The sequence below is a fragment of the Capricornis sumatraensis genome, chromosome 5 (assembly GCF_032405125.1).
Source record: "Capricornis sumatraensis isolate serow.1 chromosome 5, serow.2, whole genome shotgun sequence".
Lineage (NCBI taxonomy): Eukaryota > Metazoa > Chordata > Mammalia > Artiodactyla > Bovidae > Capricornis > Capricornis sumatraensis.
This window is the reverse complement of record NC_091073.1, coordinates 65641472-65669118: the sequence shown is the minus strand read 5'-3', so window position 1 is coordinate 65669118 and position 27647 is coordinate 65641472. Positions and strand designations below refer to the sequence as shown.

General features: G+C 36.3%; 1 protein-coding gene across 3 annotated transcripts in view; it reads left to right on the top strand.

Annotated features, from left to right (window-relative positions):
• Positions 1 to 22142, top strand: part of ANLN (anillin, actin binding protein) — a 53291-nt gene extending 31149 nt beyond the window's left edge. For all 3 annotated transcript variants that reach the window (XM_068972700.1, XM_068972699.1, XM_068972698.1), the window contains 8 exons: positions 2 to 58; positions 873 to 911; positions 1326 to 1347; positions 2254 to 2357; positions 10555 to 10641; positions 13930 to 14037; positions 18139 to 18311; positions 20915 to 22142. In XM_068972700.1, the coding sequence (XP_068828801.1) occupies positions 2 to 58; positions 873 to 911; positions 1326 to 1347; positions 2254 to 2357; positions 10555 to 10641; positions 13930 to 14037; positions 18139 to 18311; positions 20915 to 21038 (714 nt within the window). In that variant the 3' untranslated portion in view covers positions 21039 to 22142. The remainder of the gene's footprint in view (position 1; positions 59 to 872; positions 912 to 1325; positions 1348 to 2253; positions 2358 to 10554; positions 10642 to 13929; positions 14038 to 18138; positions 18312 to 20914) is intronic.
• Positions 22143 to 27647: the final 5505 nt, after the last annotated feature.

Below are 27647 nucleotides of genomic sequence, written 5' to 3'. Positions count from 1 at the left end.
GGTACAAAGGAAAGATCCCTCAGGCCCTGATAAGAAGAAAAAGGCATACAAGTCAAAGGTAACAATGAAAGAAACCCAGTAAAAATATAATCAGAAGTACGAGACATAATGTCAGTTAAAAATTATGTATATTTTTAAAGAATTATCAGGCTCTTGGGTCATTTTTATGCCTCAGATTTCTAGTTACTGCATTTATTAGATACGAATACTGAGAGTAAACTTACAGTGAGTGACCATAACCCTAATTATAAACTACTGATACACTCAGGTTAGAAATTCTATTTTCTCTATATCTACTTGATAACTAACTTTATAATGTGCTATGCCTAGTCGCTCAGTTGTGTCTGACTCTTTGCAGCTTCATGGACTGCACCCCGCCAGGCTCCTCTGTCCATAGAATTCTCCAGGCAAGAATACTAGAGTAGGTTGCTATGTGCTCCTCCAGGGGATCTTCCCAACCCTGGGATCAAACCCAAGTCTCCCACATTGCAGGCAAATTCTTTATTGACTGAGCCATCAGAGAATCTCTTGAAACTTTTCTTAAGCTTCTCCTCTGAACTTTTGTCTTACAAACTCCTCTAAGCAATACTTAAGAATGATGTGATTGCTGTAGGCATATGGAATAGAAACAACTTAGTTTCTGTTCTTCCTAGCCTTTGCTCTTTTGTTCTTTTTCTAAATCATCATTTAAAAGAATTTTATTTAGCTTTAATGAAAAAGGAGTAACAGTATGGGGGCAAACCTTAATAAAGGACTCAGGCAAAATGTATTGATATTTAAGAATTATTTTCTGTGTGGGAGAATCTCAAATTTAGTTAAAGTTCTGAATCGTAATGTTTATTAGGAACTATACTAAGTTATCTTTTTTCCAGGCTGTTACTCCTAAACGACTTCTCACATCGGTAACCACTGTAAGTAGAATTTTCAAAAAACTGAAGTTCCTTGAAAAATCTTCACCTTCCATATAGACTGCCCTCAATTTGGGAGACTTGGGTTCTATTCCTGGATCAGAAAGATCCCCTGGAGAAGGGAAAGGCTACCCACACCAGTATTCTTGCCTTGAGATTTCATAGATAGACGAGTCTGGTGAGCTATAGTCCATGGGGTCACGAAGAGTCGGACACAACTGAGTAACTAAAACTAACCATTTCTACACCCTTAGTGCTTTGGAGATCTTTAAAATACCCTAAAAGGAAAAAATAATGTTTTCTGAAATGTAGTCCTTGCAGTGTTAAAGAGTTTTGTACTTACTATTTAAATCTTTGTATCATATAAAGAAAATAACATGTTCTTCTTGACGCCCCCCCTTTTTTTTTTTTTTTTAGAAAAGCACCCTTCATTCTTCAGGTGAGTGGATCTTGAACTATTTGAAACACTAGAATAAGGAAAAAGAACTAAGCAATTCAATACCTATTCGTGTAACCCTGTTGATTTATAAGTATCTACTTTAGTCTCCTTTGAATAAGATTACTAGCCAGAATAGTCTGCTGTCAGAAACCACCACAGGCCACCAAACTGCACATTATTCAGACTCTAGCAGGCACTACACATAGGATACCTAGTCACTTTACAACTGCAGCAAGTAGCATTACTCTTCACCGTAGCTGCTCTTGTTCTATAGATTTATTTTATGTTGTTCACACTGTAGAGTTTAAGTCTTTTAACTGTACTGATCATGACAATTGTATCATGTCAGAAAAACATCTTTCTAGTTCGCTGAGAACTGGGGTGCCAGTAAGCCAGGAAGGACTTTTCTAGAGTAATGCTTTAGGCCAAAATTTTCCAAAGAGGTTTAGGGTTGAGCTGGTTTCCCTCGTCTTTGGACTTTTGATCTCTGCTTCTTGGCACAAGAGAATAGCTGAGAAGAACCACGCAGATAAAGTCCTGCTGATCATTATGTCATCCTAGACTATAGCAGTAAAGTCCTTTCATGTCTCTTATAGGAAAGTTGCTTTTTATGTACATATTTTTAGGTTCTGTATCTTTAAAAACATCTGCCTCAAATGTTAAGGAGTGCTTGTACCTCATTTAAGTTAAATATAAATACTTAGCAGTTTACTTTCATTAGGAAACATGTTGATGTTTTAGTCCCCCTGCCTTGCCCCCATATTAGAAATAAAGGAAAATGAAGCAGTTTTGTCCCCCCCACCCCCTGTGGCAGTTTAATTTCATTCTATTAGGGTGAAGTGAGGGATTGTTATTTTATAGGTACCAAAGTCACTCTGAACTAAACTTCGTCTCGTTTTTCTTTAGTTATGGCCAGTCTTAATGCCGTGCGGACCAGCAACTTTGCCCTTGTTGGATCTTACACTCTGTCATTATCTTCAGTAGGAAACACAAAATTTGCTCTGGACAGGGTAATCCAAATTTATTTATTTATTTACAGAAAAGTTAGGTCAATGGAAATGTCCCATTTCAAGTATTTGAAATCTTTGGCTGAATGTATATGCTCTTAGAATTGTGTATGTTAATTGGATATAGGTTTATATGCATGATATGTTTTTTGATGTTGGAAGTATTTCTCCTGTTATCTTAATAGTTAAGTCTTCAAAGCAGTATATATTGGTTCATTCTAAATGTCAATTCTGACTAAGAAAGTATTCCTGCTTGCATATAGATGTTAAGCTTACAGTTTTAAAACAGTATCTTGCTCATTTAAAACCAATATTTTGACATGATTAACATTTTTTAGATTTAGTTTTACAAAATAGGGAAAGATAGGTTAATTTCTTGGAAACGTACTCATGAATCTAAGGGATTTCTTTCCCGTACTTTACTCTCCAAGTTTAAGACTTCATAGTTTAAACCTTTGTAATATCACTATTGAGAGCTTTTTACCACACTATAAGGACTAAACTTTTAATAGCAAACAAGACCATTTTAAGTGGCAAGAGAAGCAGAGGCAAACTTCAGTCCTAGGGCTGGCTCCTGCTGTATAATACAGACTGTTCAAAAATGCTATAAGAACTTTCTGTGGTCAGAATATAGAGATGTTTAAAAAAAAAATCCATGTAACTTTTAATTTAGTAATTCAGCTAGATTAACAAATTGAGTGATTCTGGGTCTTTTTTCTCTTTGTCTTTTATTTTGTTTGTTTTAGATAAATTATGATGTAAAAGAGCGAGAGCTACTGGGCTATATGTTCCAGGAAAAGGTTGCCACATTTTCTTTGCTTGAAACTAATAAGCTTAAAAATTGGTCCTTAATTTTTGCTCCTTACATTTTTGTTTTACTAACCACTCTCATGTCTTCTTGGTTATTTTGAATAATTAAGGCCATTATGTTAATTATGCTTTATTTAGACCCTTGGGCATCTTTTTCTTTACTCTCATAATTCTTTAAGGCTTTCTTTAAAAGTTCTCTAGTTTTTTTTTCATGCATGTTTGGTATTTGGGCTTTTCTCCTATATTCATTTTTTTCATGTTATGATTCTTTAAGATTCTGTGGTCACGTCAACATTGATTTTCTGGATACCAAAATGCCAAATTTAGTAACTATCCTAAAATTAAAATTTACTCAATATTGTTGACTTCCTACGTATTGAAAGACCTATTGGTGATGTTTTAAGTAAAAGTAGAAAACTTTTATGGTCTTAATTGGCTAATAGGTATGTTGCTGTGTCGGTGATGCTGTTTATTAACTTTAAAATTAAAATTCATTTAATGCTAAAATTATACTAAATATAATCATATATTTTAGAAGGTTTTTTTTAAGAATTTTTAATATCCCTGTGAAGATCGATCACAAGCATTTTGTGGGTGTATATAGAAATGCTAATTTGCAAAATACTGATAGTGTTTTTTATTTTATTTAAAGTTCTTCAAACAAGATTTGCAAATTAGGGAAACATAAGAACTGGAGTTCTGTGAACTGTATTCCTTACTCAGTGTTGTCTTATAGCCAATTTCTATGTATGTACAGTTTCATCAATCTCTAAAATGAAAATGATTTCAATGACATGTTAAATATAGACTGCTCTCTAAAAAATTTTTTCACTGCCATTTTAGTGTCACACAAACTAAAAATAAATTGTGATATGTTCATTCTCTTAATGATTTTTTTTGTAATTATAGCTAAAGTATCCTACCACATGATGCGAGTGTAAAATCATTCAATTTAATTGGTTTGTGTTCAGTACTGTAAAGTCTCTTCCTGAGTCAAATACAATATAGATGTAAAATTTGTCACAAGTATGCTTTTTTGAATAGCAGGGGGAAGAAATATTTGTTTTAATATCTTATAGTTGATGTAGGAGAATGAGATAGTTAAGTTTAGATGTTCTTTAAATTGATGGGGAAAATGGATAACCTTCTGTATATACATAATAACCTATTTGATTAAATTTGAGAGAGTAAAGAAGTCTCCTGTGTGCTCCCAGAGACCATTAGTTCAAGGGAGCGTTTGCTTATTTTACTGTTGTCTTGACCAGTAATGACAATGACATTGTCTCTGAGATCCCCTTCAGAATGCAGTTTCTTTTGAGGTTAGTCAGACTGTTGACTCTACAGATATAGGATAGTACTAATAATGAATTCCCTGGTGACTCAGTTGGTAAAGCATCTGCCTGTAACATGGGAGACCCAGGTCTGATCCCTGGGTGGGGAAGATCCCCTGGAAAAGGAAATGGCAACCCATTCCAGTATTCTTGCCTAGAAAATCCCATGGATGGAGGCGCCTGGTGGTCTACAGTCCATGGGGTCACAAAGAGTTGGACACGACTGAGGGACTTCACTTTTCTTATTTGAGGTTATAGATATCTGATGTAGAGGCTGGCATTCTGGAACTTAAATTATGAATCTCAATGAATCACACTTTCAGATCCTTTCTTTGAATAGAGAATCCAGAATAGTCATAGGTTTTACTGTGCTTTTATGGATAAAGGGAGAAGGATATCCCACAATTGATCTTCTGACTTAAAAGAAATCTCATAGATATATGTACCTTCCAGGAAATAGAGATGTCAGTTTAAATAGTATTAGGACAAAAAACTGTAAAGTAGAACAACTGACTAGCATTGTAGAATTTTGAAGTTGTAGGAAGAGTGATTAAGTATTCTGGTGTGTCCAAAGCTATCCTGGTTTATATCTGTTGTCCTGGTGTGATTATTAGCAGGTATAATTATTCTCACTCAGAAGTATCTCGGTGTATAAAAAATTACAAAGTAACCCTGATTATAGAGTACATTTTTCACCTCTTAATAATAATCCTTGAGGTGTTGATAATTTTAAAAGACCCTTTTTATTGAACAGAAAACAGAATACGATCACACATTTTCACGTCTCCACACTTGATAGGGCGTAGTAACATTGACGTCTGTGAATATTCTCAGTTCACTTCAGGACAAGTTTCTCACCAAGAATATTGTCTACTTTTCGCAGCTTTTCACACTTTCTTCTCATCTTTCTGAGATTCTTTATACAGGAGCACTCTCTTGGCTAAATGGTAGAATTCTATTAATTAGCATTGAGAGGCTAAGAGCGTAACACTGACAATATGGAAAAGAAAATGGTAAGGAAATTTATAACTAATGCAGTTAATGAGGCATATGACGTCTTGACCCTGATTAGCATTGTAGAATTATATTATAGATGCCTTTGAAGTTCAGAAAGTTGAAAGTTTATTTTATGAAATTAGTCAGTTGAAATCTATACTTTTTGGTCAAGAATTCTACCTTTTATCTTTATTAGGGTTGAGGAGTCAATTTTTATAAACTAACCTTCCAGTCAAAACTTTCAAATTTAGACTGAACTATGATTATTCCAACCAGAGTGTCATTCTTTTTCACTGGGCAGCAGAAATGACAGAGTTAATCATTCCCCTTTCTATCTTGACCCGGAAGTCAATATCACTTTAAATATGTGAATGTTACCGTTTTATTCTAATGACACAATTTCTCCAATTGAATTTTTCTTGTAATGTTTAATTTAAATTCAAAATTATTTTATATTATCACATATACTTAAGCTCTTTTATTATTTAAAAGATACTTTTGGCCTGAGGTCTCTTTGCTAAATATTAATATACTGATGAGAATGATTTATTTAAAATATTTATGTGAATATTTTCATACAAGATAGAAAGCGTGATTTTATTTGGAAGAAAATATCAATCCCTCGAACTTCCAAGCAGTAAAAGCAACAGAGTCTCAATTTAGGCACTTAGTTTTGTTTGTCAGTTTATGCTCCATGTTTTTTAAAGCTATGCTACTGGGCACATAGATACTTAAGATTATCATATCTTCTTGATGAATTGTTAACACTTTATCTTTAAGGTAGTCATCTTTAAGGTCTATTTTGTTTGTTATTAATAGAATTACATCAGCTTTCTTATGATTAATGTTTGTATGGTATGTCTTTTTCCATTCTTTTTAATTTTTCCTGGCCATGCTATGTGGCATGTGGGGTCTTAGTTCCCCCACCAGGGATCAAACCCGTGCCCCCTGCAGTGGAAGTGTGGAGCCTAACCCCTGGACCACTCGGGAATACTCTCTTTTTCCATTCTTTATTCTTAACTTGTCTGTGTTCATATATGTCAAATTTATGTCTCATAAGCGTATTTTATGGTCATGTTTTGTTATTGTTAAACAATTTTTTGTCTTTTCATTAGAATGTTTGATACATTTATATTTAATGCAATACTGATAGGGTTGGGTTTAGTCTCTTACAAAGCAGGCATACTTACACTACAGGCTAAATCTGGCTCTTGGCCTTTTTTTTTTTTTGACAAAAGTTACTTTTGTCAAAATTAATGAACTGATATTGATATATTATTAACTAAAGTTCAGCAGCCTGTTTTTGTAATTAAAGTATTGAAACATAAGCATGCTTTTTTGCTCTATAGTAACTGTTCTTTGTTCATTTGCTTCTCCTCTCTTGACTGCTTCTGAGTATTTTGGTAATCATTTTTATTTTCTGTTGGCTTTTTAGCTGTACCTCCCTGTATTGTTTTTCAGTTATTATTGAGAATTACAATATGCATCTTTAGCCTATTACTGTCACTACAGTCTACCTTGAAATACAGTTTATGGACCTACCTTGTCCATCCTATTATATTTTACTTCTACCCTTGTGATAAACCCCAATGCACTGTTATTTTTTCAATCAATTTTTAAAGGAAATTTAAAACTATTGTCATTTGTATTTATCAGTTGTTATGTTCTTCATTCATTTCGTAGAGTCAGACTTCGATGTGGGATTGTTGCCTTCTTAGGAAGAAGTTTTTTTGTTTTTTAATTTCATTATAGCACAAGTCTGCTAGAAATGAATTCTCTAACTTTTATCTAAAAATGCCTTTCTTTACATTGTCTTCATTCCTGAAGGACTGCTAGACTGACAGGTTTTTTCCTTTCACCCGTTCTTTTAAAGTTGGCATTTTATTGTTTTCTGACTTTGTTTCTGATCAGCAGTCAGCCATCAGTCTTATCTCTTCTGTTTTTTAAAATTTTTATTGTCTTTATTTTTATTTATTTGGCTCTGGTGGGTCTCCACTGTTGCTCACAGGCTTTGTCTAGTTGCAGCAAGCAGGGGATATTCTTCATTGCAGTGTGTAGGCTTCTCGTTGCAGCGGCTTCTCTTGTTACGGAGCACGGGCTGTAGCTGTGTGGGCTTTAGTAGTTAATGGCACATAGACCCTGTAGTTGCAGCTTACAGGCTTAGTTGCTCTGAGACATGTGGAATCTTCCCCAACGGGACTGGATCCCTGTCCCCGGCATTGGCAGACAAATTCTTAATCACTGGACAACTAAGAAAGTCCTGTTTTTATTTTTTTGTCTGTGCCAGTGCAGCTGTGGGATCTTAGTTTCCTGACCAGGGATCAAACCTGGGCTCCCAGCAGTGAAAGCACTGAGTCCTAACCACTGGACTGCTAGGGAATTCCCCTTTTCCACTGTTAATATTTAAAATTTTTAAAATCTGAGACAGTTTGACCCTAATCTGCCTAGGTGTGGTTTTCCTTGACATGCTGGGTTATTTCTTTCTCATACTAAGTTAATGAACTTTATGGAGTGCTCTCTAGTTCATGTTTTATAAGTTTTGGCAAATGCTTAGCCATTATCTCATCAAATATTTCTTCTGCCTTGTTTTTTATTCTTCCTAGGACTCCAGTTGAATTGCATGTTGGACTCTTGATTATGTTCCTACAGATCTATAGCCCGCTTTTTTTGTTTGTTTTTAATTTAATTGTTTTTTCCTTTGTGTTTTATTTTGGATCATTTCTATTTACCAGTTTTTGAGTTCATGTCTTTTTTTCTAATGTTCCCAGTTTCCTGTAAAGCCTATGCAATGAAAGCCTATTCAATTTCAACTTTTTTCTTATTCTAAGATTCCCACTGGAATTTTTTTTTTATATATTCTTTAGAGTTTCCATTTCTCTGTCGAAATTCTCCCTTTTCTCACCCATTTTTGCCCTTCTTTTCCTCTAAATTCCATAACAAAATATAAATGTCCTTGTCTTATAATTCTAACATCTAGATCATCTGTGGACCTGCTGTTGACAGGATTTGTTTTCTTTTGATTAAAGGCCACCTTTACCTGCTTTTTCATGACTTGTAAAACTTTTAAACTGTAGGCTAGATATTATGTTATTAAAAAGCAGTAGAGTCTGAAGTAGGTGGTGATAATACCCTTTTGTCTCTTAGACAGTGTAATCAGTAGTGGAGCTGAGATGGGGTTTTGTTACTTGGGGTCAACACTTCTTTTTTTTTGTTTTGCTTAAGAAGCAGTTTATTTTTTACAGTTCTGCAGACTAGAAGTCCAAAATCTAGGCTTTGAAGGGGGTCGGTTCCTCTGAAACCCTCTCTCCTTAGCTTGTAGATAGCTGTCTTAGGTGTCTTTCACATGGTCTTTTCTCTGTGTGTCTAAATCCTCCTCTTTTTATAAGGACACAGTCGTATTGGTTTAGAGTCCCTCCTAATGAACTAATTTAACCTTAGTGACCTCTTTAAAGGCCCTATCTCCAAATATAGTCTCATTTTGTGGTATGGGGAGTCAGAACTTCAACATGCGATTTTGGTAAGAGATGGATGGAGAGGGGACGCAGTTCAACCATAGCATGGTTAAAGCTGTAGCATGAATTTTAGGATTATAAATGTTGGAAACATATTTGTTTCTAAAGAATAAGAAAAAACTTTATGGGTACAGAATGATTCAGCTTTAAAATAAGCAATAAAAAATTCTGTTTTCAGTAACTTGTTGGTTTTGTAATTTAGCTTATGTTTATTTTGGTTCAAAGCGATGTGCTTCCAATGAAAGAATCAGATTCCTTTTTACTCATTCCTCACTAAATGGTTCTGGACACAATGGCAACATGAGATTTCCATTAAAATATTCATCCTTATCGTCATCATCATCATTAGTGTTGGCATCATCATCAAGCTAACATTATTACCTAATGACTATTTTAAAGAAAATTTTAATTGGAGGATAATTGCTTTACGATATTGTGTTGGTTTCTGTTGTACAACAACTTGAATTGGTTATAAGTATACATATATCCCCTTCCTCTTGAGCCTCCCTTCCTACCTAATGACGATTGATGTTGAACATTTTTTCATGTGTTAGTTGGCAATTTGTATTTTGATTCTTTTGGATGAATTCTGAGAAGTGGGGTTGATTTATTTTATGATAGTTCTGTTTTTAATATTTTGAGGAACCCTCATACTGAAAAGATTTTCATTTTGATGAAGTTTGTCTATTTTTTCTTTTGTTGGTCATGCTTTTGGTATTAGATTTGAGAACCACTGCCAAATCCACGATCACTGCAGATTTACTCATCTATTTTTCTTCTAAGAATTGTATGGTTTTTGCCCTTATATTTAGGTCATTGATCCATTTTGAGTTAATTTTTGTGTGTGACATGAGGTAGGGATCCAACCTCACTGTTTTGCATGTGGCTGTGCAGTTTCCCCAGCACCATTTGTTGAAAATACTGCTCTTTCCTCATTGAATGCTTTTGGTACCCTTGTTGAAAATCAGTCTGGGTTTATCAATGTGTGGGTTTATTTCTGGACTCTCAGTTCTATTCCTATGATCTGTATGTCTATCCTTATTCCAGTATCACACTGTTCTGATTACTGTAGCTTTGGATTTTAAATTGGGAAGTACTGTTTTGGAGACTGTTTTGGTTATTTGGGGCCTCTTGCAATTCCATATGAATTTGAGGATTAATTTTTCCATTCCGTAGTTCACTGTTCTTTATTGCTGAATAATATTATACTGTTTAAATATGCCAGTTGGTTTATCCCATCTTCTATCAAGTATGTTCTGTTGATAGAGAATGGATAAACATATGTATTGTCTTCTTAAATCTGTGTTTTCTTTATCACATTAACTTGGGACTTAGGGTTCTGTTTTTAATCAGGCTGTATGTTGAATGAATTGATTCTTCAGAAGCATTTGTTGCTAAGGAACCAGTGGCTTTTTGGCCACCTACTTTATACTCCAGCTTTAGAAAATACCATGTTTTCAAAGCATAATATTCTCTATTCATGCTATTCATGATTTAAACATGTTTTATCAAGAAAAACTTTTACAAATAATTTGCTCTCTTTCCTCACAGGTGCCCTTTTTATCTCCTTTGGAAGGTCATATTTATTTAAAAATAAAGTGTCAGGTGAATTCAAGTGTGGAAGAAAGAGGTTTTCTAGTAAGTAACATCACTGGATCTATATATATATTTTTTTCCATCTTTTGAAGTATAGACTTGGTTTCCCATAGGAATGAAAGTCTGTGTGACTAAGCAATTAACTGGTTCAGTAAAGATTTGTTGCATGACTGCTATATGCCTATCACTGTGCTGGTGTTGGAATGTAATGGGCCGCAAAAAATAATCCCTCCACTCAGAAACGTGTGGTTTAATAGGGAGAAATACAATGCAGCACTGTAATGGGAGAAAGCATAGAGAGCATGGGTGCAAACTGGCGGGACACCACGTCTTAGGCATGTGTGGGAGGGCTTACTGGAAGCTATTGGAAGTGACTTGTAAACTGGCAGCTGAACAAGTCAGCCAGGGGAAGAGAGGAGGGAGATGTGCTCCAGATGAAGGAAAAGCACATACCATGGGCTGGAGACCCCTTCCCTCTCTCACCCCCGCCAGAGAAAAACAGGACACATCTAGATAGCGGCAGGTATTTAGAGTGACGCATTTAGAGTCAGAATGTGTGTGCGGAGGAAGGGCAGTGAGGCAAGTGATTGGGGCGGGGGAACGTGTATTTAGGAGAAATGAGACCAAGTGTTTGAAAGCCTTTTAATGACTTTAGCATGAAGCCAGTGGGGTGCCCTTACAGGATTTTAAGCAGAGGACTGACATCAGATTGGGAGTTTAGGAAGGTCGTTCTGACTGCTGTGTGGAAGTAGACAGGGGAGTGAGGACCTGAAGAAGACTAGCGAGGAGACTGAGTTACTCCTTGAGAGAGGGGATGGTGGCTGACAATCTGGGTGGAGTGAGGGACTCATCGTGGAGGGATGCAGGAGGAAGAAGGGCAGACCTTAGTGGTTTGGTTTTAGGGGTGGAGAAGCAAAATTAAGAATGTCACCCAGAGCCCTGCCTTGCACAATTTGTTGGGTGACTACACTGAGATTAGGGACCCTGGGGAAGGAGCAAGTGTTTGTGTTTGTGATGGAAAGTGTTTTTTCCCCAAATTTAATTGTGGAAAATTGCATACATACAGCAGTGTTGATAGACTTTGAATGCCCACATACCCAGCATCTAGGTTTTGCCATTTTAACATTTTTTACCGTTCTTGCTTTATCATGTACCTACTACCGAGCTATCCTTCTAGCAAGTCCTGAAAATATATATGTGGGGGAGGAATTTCAAAATATATCGTGGACATTAGCATGTTCCCCTGAATCCTCAGTATCCATCCCCTGAGTTTTTATACAGGCATACATCTATGTAACCCAGGTTTCTATTAAGATACAGAATACTGCCCCAGAAAGTTCCCTCCTGTTCCTTGTCAGTCAATCCCCACCCAAGGGAGAAAGTTTTAATGGTTAAAGTTTTAATGGTTTAAATTTTAAACGACTTGAAGTTTAAATGCCTAGAGACATGTTTCAGAGGTTTGAGTTTGATACTCAAGGTAGACATTTTAGATGAGATGAAGGTTTGGAAATCTGCAGCAGACAGGTAGTATTCAAAGTGCAGGCAGACTTGAATAACCGAGAGAACGCTAACATTTAAGCCGCAGGCCTGAGAACAGAAGACTACAGGGCGGGCAAGGGATAATTTAGTATCATGGTTGTCAGGGGAAGAGAGTCTGAAAGAAGGAGTGATCAAGTTAGGTAAGGATTTATTGGAGACTGTTGGACTTATTTATGAGGTGGTCATTCTAGTCTTGCCAAGAGCAGGAGCTAGATTGCAAATGTGTTATTAAGGGCGTGGAAGATGAAGAATGAGAGTGCAGAAGCTCTTTGAAACAAAGTTTGGCTGCAGTGGGGTAAAAAGAATGTGGTACTTGCAGAGGTATGTAGGGTGAAAGAAGGATTTTGTTCACATTTTATTAGGACTAAAGAGACTTGAGTGTAAATTCAAATGGGTGGCTTCTAATAGGGCCAAGGAAGGTGAAGATAGAGGCAATGGGGAACTTGCACTAGGGTTAAGGAATAACGCATGGAACAAAGTCATGAGAGTGAGAGCAGATAAGATCCAAGCCACGGTTCATGATCTTGTACAGAATTACACTTTTTCCATTATCAGAGGAGAAAATCATGTGTGTAGAATATACAGAAGATTGTGGATGTGGTACAAAAAGTAGAAAAAGTGTAATAGCTTTGGTTTTCTTTGTGAAGCAAGAGTTTGAACTGTATGACGGATATCACAAACCAATTTGTAGTGCTGACATAGGATGCGGAAAGAAGAGCTAGACTGGACAGGAAGTCCAAGCTGCCAGGATGACTGTAAATCAGACTTCGTAGCTTTTACACATGTAAATCCAGCAGATGGCACTAGATATTCTTGGAAGAGTGTTTTTGTAAATATCAGACTTGAACATAGTGTACGCTTACTGACCTTTTTCTTTAATGTAAATATAATATTTCCACATCTTGCTTTAGATACCTTTAGCACCTGATAGACTCTTATGCCAACTGGTTCATTGGCCTATAAGGTCTGGCCTGTTTAACTTTTGAGCTGGACTCTTAAGTAGTTTAGAGTTCTATCTTTTCAGGTTAACTCTGTCTTGAATCCCAGAGCCCATTCTTATTGCATCCACACTTATAGAAATGTGGTAAAAAAAATTGCTCAGGACTCCCACAGATAACTTCTGTCCCCTGTCTAAATTGTGCCCTTTAATTACTTCTAACCTCTATTTAAAAATAGAGGTAGTAATTGAAATTAAAGTTACTTGGTGCAGTTTTCTTTCCTGATGTGCCAGGGGCAGCTGAATCGAAGGAGACTACACCCGTGAAACTCTAAGTGATTCTAAAATGGTGCTAGTCTAGCTCTGCCAGTACTGATGAGCAGCAAGAAAAGTACATTCTGCATTAGCCAGAAGGCTCCAGTTCTTCTTTGTCATTGTATATTGTCATTTAATTTCCTTGGCCTTCAGTTACCCTAGCTATAAAAATGAAAAATCTGTCCTCTTGTTGTTTTTCTCTGATTATAGTAGGGAGTAATGATAACTTGGTATTATTTTTATCTATCAAATTTTTCCTTTTCTATTACCTTTATAATGTAAAAGGTGAATGTAAACACAAAAGGGAGCTGGTGAGTCATTTGTACTAACTTTGCTCTTGAGATTGAAATAACAAGATTTCTGGTCTTGATACGGAGTAGAATAAAAAAAATAAACTTAAGTTCTTTTTAAAAAAAGAAAAAGAAAATCATGCAAGTCGATTTTGAAGTATGACATTTCAACATACTGAAGTTTAATGTGTAGAAAACATTTAATTGATCTTCAGGTTTCTAAAGTCAGTATTTCATTGACTTTTTCAGACCATATTTGAAGATGTTAGTGGTTTTGGTGCCTGGCATCGAAGATGGTGTGTTCTTTCTGGAAACTGTATCTCTTATTGGACTTATCCAGATGATGAGAAACGAAAGGTAATATTAATATTGATGGTCAGTGGTGAAAGCGCTGACTAACTTTCAGGTAATATTTTATACAGATGTTCCCTGTGGCCATAAGCCACTCAAATTCCGCACTCAGGTTTATTTACTAAGCCATTAAAATGTAGTGAGTGTGTGTGTGTATTTGTATAAGAACTTTATATCTTGTTCATTCCCTGTGATTTGACCATTCTTTAAATACTTTAAGGCATATATTTTTCTTTTTTTTTTTCTGGAATGTTTTATAATATTTTAAAATTGATTTTTAGTCAGAAATATGTTAAATTCACTTTTGTATTTTATTAACAGTTGATTTACCTAAATTTGGGATAAAACAGAAATAGAAAACCACCATAGGAATATTGTGATTTTAGTTTGTTTCTAAAATTTGATAATAGAATTTTATGTAATACATTGCTTCTTATTTTTAAAAAATTTAATGTTATTGTCCAAGTGTGATAGTTTTTTATCCAAAGACTGGAAAATAGAAATAAGCAGAATTATAAAGTAAACTCATCTATAAAAGATAACTACTGTTCACTTTTTGGTTGTATATCCTTCTAAATTTTTAAAATGTATAATATATAATAATAATAATTATATATCCATTTATGAATTTTTTCAACAGAAAATATCATGTCTTTTTTCATTTGATTTTCACTTGATAATGAGTGTCCTGATATCTTTCCACATAGGTAAAAATACATCTGTGATATTGCATTAGATAACTGTATGTATTACATTATAGCCATGTAGAATTTTATTTTAAAATTTATTGTGAAATATTTGGAACATTTAAAAAAAACCATAATTTCCACCGGCCTCTGTATTATCAGTCCAGTTGAGGCTCCTTATGTAATTTTCTCTCCCTCATAGAGATAACCCCTATCCTAAAATTATTTTGTTCCCATGTATTTCTTTAAATTTTTTTATATGTGATATATATAAGCAGTGTATTATTGCAATTGCATATTTTGAAACATTTTACAAATAGTATCACACTGTATATAGTGTTTTGCAACTTGCATGTTTGAATCAACATGATTTGTGAAATTAGTGTTGGCTGGTATGTGTAGCATGTATGTAGCTCTAGTTTGCAGAGCTTTACCCATCTTTCTCTTGAAATGCTCCATTATAAGAATGCATCTCAATCAATTTATACACTTCTCTTATTTATGGGCACTTGATTATTTCAAAGTGTCTTTGTTATAAACAGCTCTGCTATGACTTAACTGTATGGATCAGTGCTCTTTCTTTATTTAAAATGGCATATAATTGCTTTGCAGTGTTGTGTTAGTCTCTGCTGTACAATACAGAGCACCAGCTACATGTATACTTATCACCCCTCCCTCTTGGGCCTCCCTTCCACCCCTAACCCCCATCCCACCCATCTGGGTCATCACAGAGCACCAAGCTGGATCAGAGCTCTTTCTCGAGTTTGTATCTAGCAGCAGAACCTCTGGTTTGTAGGGTTTTGCACGTCTTCAGTTCAGCTAGATTTTGTCCGGTGAATCTTGAAATTGGTTGTATAACGTTCTGTTCCCACCAGGAGTTCTCAGTGTTCCACATCCCAGCAACATTTGTTGCTTCAGCCTTTTAAACTCTGAATGTGATAGGTGTGAAATGTTATTTTACTGTGTTTTTATTTTAATTTTCCTTGACTGAGCATTGAGCAAGCATCTTTTCTTATGTGTTTTGGCCACTTGTTTTTCTAGTCTTTTGCTTGGCATATGCTTTAATTTACCCTTATAGTATCTTTTCATAAGCAGAATTTTTAATGCTAAGATATATCTGTCAGTTTATTATTGTATTGTTTGCTTTTTTGTGTCTTAGTTAAGAAAACCATCTCTATAGTCATAAAGAATATACTTCCTTATGACTTCTAAAAATTATAAAGATTTATGTGTAACATTTAATTTACCTGGAATTGATCCCTCCCACCCCCCAATCTGGAAACCCATTGTGCCAGCATCATGGGATGATCCATTCTTTCCCCACTCATCCATATGCTGTTTCTGGCATGTATCGAGGTATAGGTTTATATGTGGGTCTATATTTAAGCTTTCTATTCTGTTTTCTTTGGTCTGTATCTCTCATTCTCAATTACCATAGCTTTAAAATAAATCTTTATGCCTGGTAAGATAACTCTCCTAAGTTGTGTTTTTATTCAATAGTGTATTTATTCTTTTACTTACACACACACACACACACACACACACACAGAAATAGATGTACCTATATATTTAACTTTTTATAATTGAAATATACCCCAAAAAAGAGAAATTAGTAAGAGAGAAATTCCTTATTAAGTTCCTTGTTTCATTTATCCTCCACAGCACACGTTTGTTCTCATTGGTTTGCTAAGGTATTTTTAAGCAAATATCACATTTCATATTATATCATATAATCTGTGAGTCAAGGTTGCCAGTTCCTAGCATTGATAAATTTGCTAGGAACCCAAGGAAGCCAGGTTTCAGGCTAGCCTACCATTTTGCACTCTCTTCCTCATTAATTTTGGCCTATGAAGGTTTCTTTTGCTGCCTTGCAGGTTCAGTTATCTAGCATTTGGGGGGTTATAGGAGGACTCTCAGACTACTTAGTTTCCCATACTTGCTGAAAATATAATGTTATTATTTGTTTTAAATAGTCCCCTCTTACTGTCATTTTATTTGTTTCCATCTTTTCTGCATTATGAAAAAACAGCAATTACACCTATATAAGAGCTCCCCGGTGGCTCAGTGGTAAAGAATTTGCCTGCCAGTGCAGGAGACAGGAAGATCCCTTGGAGAAGGAAATGGCAACTCCAGTATTCTTGCCTAGGAAATCCCATGGACAGAGGAGCCTGGCAGGCTGTAGTCCATGGGGTCACAAGAGTCAGACATGACTTAGCGACTAAACAACAGCAGTACCTATATAAACATCTTCGTGTACCTATATATTTACTTAGGATAAATTTCTTTTAGGTGAAGTTGTATGCTCATTTAGAATGTTTTTTGATCATTGTTATTTAATTGTCTACCAGTAATAGACCATTTTATTCTTTCACTAGCAATGTATAAGAATTTGTTACCCCCAACCAATCAACATTGGTTGTTGCTATTCTTTTCAGACTTGGTCAATCTAATGTTTTAAAATGGTATATTTCATTCTAATTTCTTTTTAAAATTACTAATACATTTGACACTTTTATTGGCAGTTTCTAAATTGTTTGGACCCAGGACTTCCCTGGTTAAGAATCTGCCTGCCAATGTAGGGGACATGGGCTCAATCCCTGGTCCGGGATGACTGCATGTGCTGCGGGCAACTAAGCCCATGTGCCTCAGTTACTGAGCCCACATGTTGCAACTACTGAAGCCCCTGCACCTGGAGCTTGTGCTCTACAGCTAGAGAAACCACTGCAATGAGAAGCTCATGCACCACAATGAGAGAGTAGCCCCTGCTTGCTACAACTGGAGCCTGTGCATAGGAGCCAAAACCCAGTACAGCCAAAAATAAATTTAAATAAATAAATAAATATATTGTTTGGGCCCATACTTGTCCCTTTACCCATTTTTCAGCACCATTTAGTCTCGCAGTGTTTTTTTTTTGGACTCTCATACTGTAGGAATGACATGGCTTCTAAAAATCCAAGGCAGCAGTTTGGCCTGATCTTTTAGAGATACATAAAAAATATTTATAGATGAAATACTATGTCTAGGTTTCCATTTGTAGGAAGGGAAGAAATAAGAGGGTTCAAGACAGAAAGGGTTGAATGTTTGTGTCTATTTGTTAGAACTGATTAATGGGTACATGGAAGCTTATTATGCTGTTCTTTTTATTTTGTATCTATTTTAAGTTTTCCATAACAAATGGTTTGTTTTTTAAGCTGTCTAAGATGACCATTTGACATTGTTGGTTTCTATTTTTCTATCCAGCAAGAAATAATCATAAATATTAAATATGTTTCTCTAAATACAGTGTAATTAAGTTTTAACTTTTAAATTAATGGTTTTCTTATTTTAAGTTGGTATCAAGTTGAATACTGCTCAGTGCTTACTGACTTAAATGGTCTTATTTATTTTCTACTAATCATATTTTTAAAAATTTGTTTTAAAGAATCCCATAGGAAGATTAAATTTGGCCAATTGTACCAGTCGGCAGATAGAACCAGTCAACAGAGAATTTTGTGCAAGACGCAACACTTTAGAATTAATTACTGTTCGACCGCAAAGAGAAGATGACCGAGAGACTCTGGTCAGCCAATGCAGGGACACACTCTGTGTAACCAAGTATGTATTGGGCTATAAATGTTTCTATCAACTAAGTAATTGATTGCCCACTATGTCCTTACCACTGTGAGAAATATCAGAGATGGTCTTTGTCTTTGAAGAGGGTACGATTTAAGTATGAGAAGACAAAACACATACACATCAGTAAGAGAGGAATATAATAACAATTAATATAGCTAAGAAAAACACAGCATTCAACTTATGTCTTAGTTTATCATGTTTTCCAGCATACTTACAGTTTAGCCATTTTCGGGGTGGTTAGCTAATATTCTTTGTGTTAAGTTTGAAGATTTCATGTGTAATTGATAAGTCAAGTATTATTTAAAGAGATTTGACGTATCCCTGCTTGTCCCTTCCCAAAGTACCTTCCCAAAGTACTTCACTCTACTCTGAAAATTTCTGGTTGGTGATGGATAGAATAAACTACTGGGAGTGTCAGTTATTGTTAACCCTAAAGTTAAGTATAAGATGCAAGAACTTATTGCTAAGAGCCTAAGATTCTTTTGCTTGAATGCCCAAGAGAAGCTTGCAGACCAACTTCAATGTAAAAAATTGTGATTAGGGACAAAAGTTAGAATTTGACGAAATCTCTGTTAATCAGATTGTAGCTGAATAATGCAGACAGGGAGATGGGTAGAACTGGCTCCGTGAGTTTCTGTTGTGGAAATGTCAGATAGCTTAGCCAAGAGACACTCTATTAAAATAGAACAAAGTTGCCCCAATACCACCATTTTGTTTTAAAACAGAGAGAAAGGGGACCCGTTCTATGGGGATTCTTGATGTCGAGATTGCTTTTAGGTTAATTTAGTTCATTCAGTTCATCCACTCCTTTCCTCTGGGGGTCTTCTTTGCAGCAGTGACCTCAGATAGATAGGAGAGGCAAATTGGATTTATAGTCACTTTCTTTAGTAGCTACCCTGTCTGTGGCCATAGTCAGTGAGGAAACCAAATAAAATTCAGTCCCCAAGAACTTGCTGACCACCATGGCCCTTTTAAACATTACTCACATTTTTCATAAAATCTTCTTTTACTTGTTACATAAACCTTCCCAGATTTCTCCTTCGACCTTCTCCTGTGGTGGAAATAGTTATATCACATATTGCTCTAATTACGCTGTATTTCACTTGCATGTAATTTTTCTCATTATAACATTATCATAATTTGAGTAGACCAAGCATTTGAGAGAGGCCCATTCTCAATTCAGTCTTGACTGACTGAGTCTTTTAGCTTTGCTTGGTGGCTTCTTTAAAACTTATTTCACTTTTTGATCATACCTTTTGCAGAGTATATACATTTACAGTTATACGTTCTCCTTTGCCTTATTTATCTGTTTCTCCCCAGGGGCCTTTCTGACCTATGCCTTTTATCTAAATTTAATGTACCACATTTTTATTTCTACAAACCAACCTTGCTATATTTCCCTCCTTCAATGCACAGTATTTATCATCTGATCAGTAGTGCCTACTTTGAAATATAGATTAAACATTTGAATTAGAAATGCTTCATCACATGGGGAAGCAGTACTGTGCAGTTGAACACTGAGAGGTCAATAGCCCTAGGTTTAAATCCCGACTCAGTGACTGACTGATGTAGGTTTAAATCCCGACTCAGTGACTTACCAAATGTGACTATGGCAAGGTATTTAACTTTGCTGGCTCTCTGAAATCTCCTGTGTCATAAGAGAAGAATAAACTCCACAAGAGTGACGGTAAAGGTTAATGAGTAGATCTGCTTAGCATGTTGTCATACACACAGAATGAGCTCAACAAATGGTCGCTGTCTTTATTGTAAATGTGTTCCCTCCATTTACTAATAGATGATCAACTCATGGCTTATTCATGCTTATACCATTACTAGTACCAATGTGGAGAAATTATAAAGATGTAGAAGTATAATACAACAACCTTCTAACACCTGGCTGTAGTCTAGAAGAATGGTCTGGCTTGTGACTTAGGAAATTTCCCTTTCCCCCACCTTCACCTGCCCCATCAACTGTTCAACTTTTAACTGAATATGGATGTAAAGAAGAGATTCCTGGTGTGAACAGAGAGATTAGGATAGACAAAATCTTAGGATCTTTAGATCACTTATTGTAAATACTATGCTCTACTAACACAGTGGGGGAAAAAAAAGGAGACAGTATACAATAGTATTATCTGTAAGGCCAGGTGAAAGTCCATGAGTCTATGGAGCTCCTGGGGAGCCTGAGTCAGGGATCTAGAGGGTTGGTCCCCATATTCAAGTCTGTGGTGTGCTTGTTCTTCTAAAAGGTGACCCACCCACCCTCAGTGACTGTCTTGGCACCAGCAAATTGTCCAATCATATCACCTGTGCAAGATTAGTTAGTCTTTGATGCGAAGTTCCATCATTTTCTAAATGTGATTGGTGTGAGTTATGGCTCAGCTAACCAATCTGCAAGATGACTTTCTTTTATTGTAATTGGAAAAGCACTTTACTATGGATTCCTGATTTGGCATCCATTAAAACAGGGCGAAGAGTTACTCCTTTTACTGTTCAGGCTCCCCTCACTTCACCCCACAGTAAGAGTACTTGGAGGTATGGAATAGGGGAAAGGATCCTGATCTTTTTGTTTGTTCCTGTAGGAACTGGCTATCTGCAGATACCAAGGAAGAACGGGATCTCTGGATGCAAAAACTCAATCAAGTTCTCGTTGATATTCGCCTCTGGCAACCTGATGCTTGCTATAAACCTATTGGAAAGCCTTAAACTGTGGGACATTTCCATGTCATATAGAGGTTTTCTGACCTATGTCATAAGTGTATCTTAAGAGCATCAGATTTGCTGGTTGCTTTTTAGGCTTTAAATACAAAAGGGTATGTGCCAATATTCATTCACTACATATTATGCAGTATTTATATCTTTTGTATGTAAAACTTCACCGGATTTCACTTGTGTTATTCATAAATGATTAGTAGAAAAAAGTTTATTATAGTCAATTTTGCTAAATTTTAATTTAAAAGCCTCATTTTCCTAGATAACTAATTATTCAATGATTCATGATAAAACATTTGTTTTAAAGTAAGGAATTTTGAATTGTCTCCTTAGAGCTGTGGGTCTCAAAGTAGAAAGATCTTCCATAATTGGAGACAGAAACCTCCGACTTGACCATTGTTTCTCTAGCCTGAGTACTTTTTTTCTGGAGATTGCGGTCATTTACTGATCATGATACATCTTGTTTCTAGAGCACTGAAAAAAATTCTAAGGGACTTTGCAGAAACATTTTTAGTAATGGAGGTAAGAACCTTTTAAAAATAGCAAATGCATATTAGTTTGAAGCTATGGCTGCCGTCAAATAAGACATGTGGACATGGGGGATATTGTGTGAGATTTGGGGGTTAAATGTTTTATTTAGAAGACTTAATCACATGGTTTATGTTTACTCAGTTACTATAGATGCTGTGTGATGCACATTTCCATGGAATACAGGCTTTTAAAAATAAGTATTTTTGCTATATAGCTTACAGGCTCCTCAAATATACCTGGCAAATTACTTCTTTCTGCTCCTGTAATAAGAATAAATGTAAATTTGAAGACTCCTTATGTAAGAAAAGTAAACCTCACCAAGCTGCTATGGACTAATACTTTGCTTGCCTAAATTCTTGTCTTTTTTTTTTCATATCCATATATGACGGTGTTAGAAACCCATTATGAAAATCACTTGAAAAACTGTTAAGTCATGTGTTACCTTTAAAAGCCTAATGCCTTTTTTTTTTTCAATTATTAAAGATTATAAATGTAAACTACAGGCTCAACTTTAAGTACACTTTCAATTTCTTCTTTGAATTGTTGGTTATTGATGGCCTCATTTATAAACACTAAATTCTGTCACTTCCTGTCATTTTATTTTGTATTCATTCAAATGTGTTTTTTCTTGTGTATATTATAAAACTATATTTTATGATCTCCTACCTAAATAAATACTTGCAAATGACTTAAGGAATTAGCTATTTAAGAAATACTATTGAATTGTGCTGTACAACTACTCTGCATTCTAGGCTGTAGGCTCCCTCAAGGAATTGTACTGACTTCGTGAGGATATTTCACCATCTTTTTACCTCTAGCCCAGTGCTTAGCTCATTGTGTGTTCTTAGAGTCCCTGTTGAGTGAGGAGGTGAGTGAAGGATCCATTTCTGAGTCAGTTTTGATAGAATATGGTACTTGGATGCACATCTGAGGAGATGGAGGATGAAAATATTCACAACATATTTGATAATCCAAGAAGTAATATACAAAATATATAAAGAGCTTCTTTGATCGGCTATCATCATTTGAACATTTACTATGTACCAGGAGATATTCTTGGTGTTTCACATACATTATCTTGTATAATCTTCATGTGACTGTATGAAATAGGCATTGAATGAGGAAACTAGAACTTAGGTAAGGCAACATGCTTGATAGCAAGTGGCAAGCCAGGATTTGAACCCAGAATCCACATACTTTATTACACTGTGATGTTTCTCGAGTTAATAAGAAAAAATTTATCCTAAAAAGGAGTCAAATATCACTAGTAGAAAATGCACACACACACACAAATCCAAAGAACCAACAAAATATAAAAATGATACTAATAAGCAAAAACACAAATTTAAATGGCAGTGGGTTATTGGCCCTCAGATTGTTGGAACTAGTCAGTGTTGCTAAGAAACCTGTACTCTTGGTGAGAATGGAAACTGCTACAACCTTCTTGGATGACAGCTTGGCATCCTCCAGTAATCTCTATGCTAACACACAGGATCAGTATGTCAGATCATACTTCATGCATCAGAGATCTTATCCACATAGAGCTTTATTCGTAATTTCTAGAACATGAGTGATCAAGGCACTGGCTAAGCAAGAAATCTGAAAAATCCTGCATACCTCCTGGACCTTTCATTCCTGCTTTGAACAAGTAATAGATAAGATCGCTCATGAGATTTGTGAGACATGAAGCACAGCAGGGAGCCTAGAGGCAAGGCAACATGTCCATTTTGTTCCCTATATAGTTATATAGCTGGTATGACTCTCAGAAGTCTTGCCTCATGAATCCATAAATTCTGTTTACCATAAGCAATTCTTAACCAGCCACATTCTACTAAGAGCATTCCATAGATAAGAGATCTTGCAAATATCATTAGTCTTACCAGTCAGGAGGTCATTTTCAGCACATTTGCAAGAAATTTATGTGTCACCTGCCTTCTTTCTTTCCCAGAACCCCAGATACTTTAACTCCTTCCTCCCCACTCTCTTCAGATGAACTTTCAGGTGAGCAGACACATAAAAGGATGATCCTTACTATACTGTTTTTAAAGAGGAAAAATAGAGATTAAAAGGGAAGAAAATTGGAAATAGCAGGAAATCATGGCACACCCTTTCTACAAGAAGACAAGGAAACCATGTATATGTATATTGATATAACTTTTCAGAACATCTTATGGGGAGAAAGGGTATGCCCTGCAACATGAAACTGTATATGTAACATACGAATACACAAATACCCAGATGAAAGTGGGGAAGGAACCGCACCAGATTTTATATGGAAAAGTGCAATGGAAAGAGGTTGGGAGTAGTTAGAGCAGGATGGAGAAATGCTTTGACTTTCGACTCTACTTCTAGAATATTTGATTTATTTATAGTGAAAATATTTTCATTTTGTTCATGTTCATGCACTTGTAAACACTTTAAAATTTAAACTCAGAATGAAACTTTGAGTGGAAGACTGAGTAAAGACCACAGGGTATTGGATTGAGAAGGGAAAGGCACAATGAGACAGTAGTTTGGTGGGGAAATGTTGAGGAAGGATATTTGTTACTACACTGATGGGGAAGAGTCAAAGGTGAGGGAAGACCTGAGGATAGTGGTAAAAAGGAATTTAAGAGATGGAGGAGGATGAATTTGTGAAGCAGGATGAAGGGTGACAGAACCTAGATGATAAGCGGAGTTTAGTCCCCATCCCAGCAGTCAGCATGTTCATGGGAACTTTGTGACTAAGTAATGAAGAATTGGAGCACCCAAACTACACAGTCATGTAGGACTGGACATGACTTTGGAGTAATCTGTAGGCTTTACTCCTCTTTCATAAAATATGCTGGCTACTGGGAGCCACGTGAAGGCTGAGGCAACTGCAATGTGGAAAATTCCACAACTGTTTCAACATGAAGCTGGAGCATGACTAACTATAGCAGAGTCTCTAAACCCTAACAGTTTATATCATAAAAAGAGTCTGAACCCTAAAAGCATGTATGCCCCTCTCCCATTTTCAGGGACCACTAGCAGGCCCTGCCACTACTTCTAACTCCTTCATTTTCTCTTTTTTTTTTTTTTACATAGGCTTTACAAAGATGTTTGTTTCATGGAATTTAAGCTGCTCATTTTGTCAGATGAAAAATTAGAGGTGAACAATAGCTTACATTTCTAAAACAGATAATCAGTTCTATTCCCCTAGTTCCATAAAAACAATGTAAATACGAGCGATTTATACATCTTGCTGGGGAATTCACATAATGCTGGGGAATTCCCTGATCCTTAGGCTTCCTCTCCTTCCAGTTACTCTGATCTGTTTTGATCACTGGCCACAGGAGTGGAGTGGCGTTGGGAGTCTGTGGTTATTTGATATGGTCATTTGTTTTATTGCTTGCCCTTTCAGTTCACTCTCATTTCTCCAAACATAGAATCAAAGTTTGAGATTTAAGACCTTAAACCTGTAGGAATCCCTGTCGGCTTTTTGCACAGGCATTACTCAGGTTCTGAATGATAGTGAGTCTGGTGTGGAAGGTGCCCAAAGCCAACTATTCCCATAGAGACAGCAACCAAGAAGCGCTGGTCCTGCCCTCGCGATAAATCACCTGGCGCTGCTGTCGCCATCTCGGCTGTGTCCACGGGTCCATGGAATTAGATCCCAGAAAGGCAGTTCCAACTTTAAATTGCTAAAACCTTTTGGCAATGGGCTAATTGCTTTCAAAATGGGGAGAAAATAGTAGGTCCACTTTAAAGATCTTGCAAGTGGAGAATCTGCAAAGATTCCAATAAAAGTTAACTGAAAAAACTGATTGACATGGGTTACTAAGGACTAACTAGGAAAATGTCAGTAATCAGATCTCAGTAAAATCAGGACGATCAGTTTATAGTTCCCTTAGTTTTCAGATTGTCACAAGTGTCGTTAATCAAACCAAAAAACTAAAATAAAAAATAAATATGGGAGCCATAGGGATAAATGCAACCTCATCTGTGGCGATGGAGCAGATTGGTTACACTGGGGTTCCCAGGTGTGGAGCAAGTGCCCTGCAGGAGACTGGCCTGAGGAGGGCAGCAGTCAGTGATGCTGAAGCCAACAGGAAGGCATTCCTTCTCTATTGCCTACTCCTGACTGTTCCGAGAGGGAGTCTCAGTTTGGCTCTGTGTGCTTGGATTACTATTCTTAACTAATGTCCCTAACAGAGAATCGGAGGACTCAGGTCACACACCCTTTATCTGGTAAACTGGCTCAGAACTTCCCTGGGTTGTATTATTATTGTCTTATATATTGTATTAATACAATATAATACAATACAATATATTTTATTCTATATTTCACAGTTGCCTGTCATTTACAGCAACTGCTAGTAGCTTTGCTTTTTTAGAGCTAACTCCTTTTTTGTTGAAAGCAGAAATAGGAGAGCCACCTGAGTTGCAGAATGGCTGTAGAAAGAATTTGTTATTTTGCCTTGAGAGTCCAGGAAAATGGCTGTTTGAATTGTCCCTTTTCTTTTAGTTTTGGGAGGTTTTTACACACCAGGAAAATGACATAGACTCTACTGATACAGTAAGTGTGTCTTGTTAAAGCTGTTCAAGCGTTGAAGTCTCAGCTCCCTAGCAGGCCTTTGCATGGGTGGTGGTGGGACCATGCTTTATTCTGTAGTGTTTGGCTGGGATAGGGTAATTGTCTAAAAGTTTTCTCTTGCCAGACTGTCTCTTTTCTGGTCCTTCAGCTAGAGAGAGAACTGGTTTTTCTTGGGCTTTTCTTGCTGCCATTGGCCCCTCTGGGTTGCCAGCTTCTCCAGCACCCAGTCCAGAATATACAAAAGTCCAGAGAACTCACCATCATGTTGTTCTTTGGGTCTTGAGTTCTCCAGATGGGCTTCCCTTTTCTTTTCACCTCTCAGAGCCTTCTGGTGTTTGTTTTACATACAATGCCCAGGGCTTTGACTGTACTTACAGGGTGGAATAGGAAGAAATGTATCTATTCCATCTTGGTTCCACTGAGAGTTTTAGCAGTCTGTAATTTCCAGAGTTCTCAGGCACTTCAAGTGGGCTTTAATTATGTTAATTTAAACAATCCTTTCTATTATGGAATAACTTTTTTCTTTGATTAATTCTATTAAGAAGTGTCACAAAAAACTGATGAAGTTTTTAAATCACTTAGGCAATTTTGATAGATTCAAGTGAGTTTCAGTATCTTTTCATGTGTTTGTTCGTCCTGTGCATTGCTTCATTTGTGAATTCCGTATTTACACTGTTTGCCCACATTTCAGTTATCCTTATTATTTGATTTGTAAATTTATATGTTAGGGAGATTAATGTTTGTTTATATGTAGCTGCAGGAGAAGGTAATGGCACCCCACTCAAGTACTCCTGCCTGGACAATCCCATGAACGGAGGCGCCTGGTAGGCTGTAGTCCATGGGGTTGCTGAGGGTCGGACACGACTGAGAAACTTCACTTTGACTTTTCACTTTCATGCATTGGAGAAGGAAATGGCAACCCACTCCAGTTTTCTTGCCGGGAGAATCCCAGGGACAGGGGAGCCTGGTGGGCTGCCGTCCATGGGGTTGCACAGAGTCGGACACGACTGAAGTGACTTAGCAGCAGCATATGTAGCTGCATCTACACTCGGTTCCTTTACTAGCTGAGCATTCTTCAGCTACAAATTGAATATTCTAGTACCTACAACATAATCTGTTGGGAGCATTAAATAAGACAATAGATATTAAGGCCTCAGACCAGTAAAAAGGCAAAGTAAATTCCTAATAAGTGGCAGTGATTGTTGATTGGGGAATTAGCTGCCCAAGAAGGTCTAGACAGAGGCAGATATAAATCTGATTAGGCTAGCTGCCTTCCCAACACCAAGATTTCTGTTCTTGTCAGAACAGAAGTTAGAAGTTGCTGGGAATTTAAAGATGTCTAGAAATTCTCTTGGCAACAAATAACATTTTATGGCATTTATTGAAGTTTTGTCATAGAGAAAATAATGGTAATGATACAGTTTTAGAATTGCCTCCACTCAATATAACATCTTTTTCTTGTTTTTTTTAAGACTTCCTTGAGAAGTTAAAACAACTTTTACTAAGTGCAAAATGGA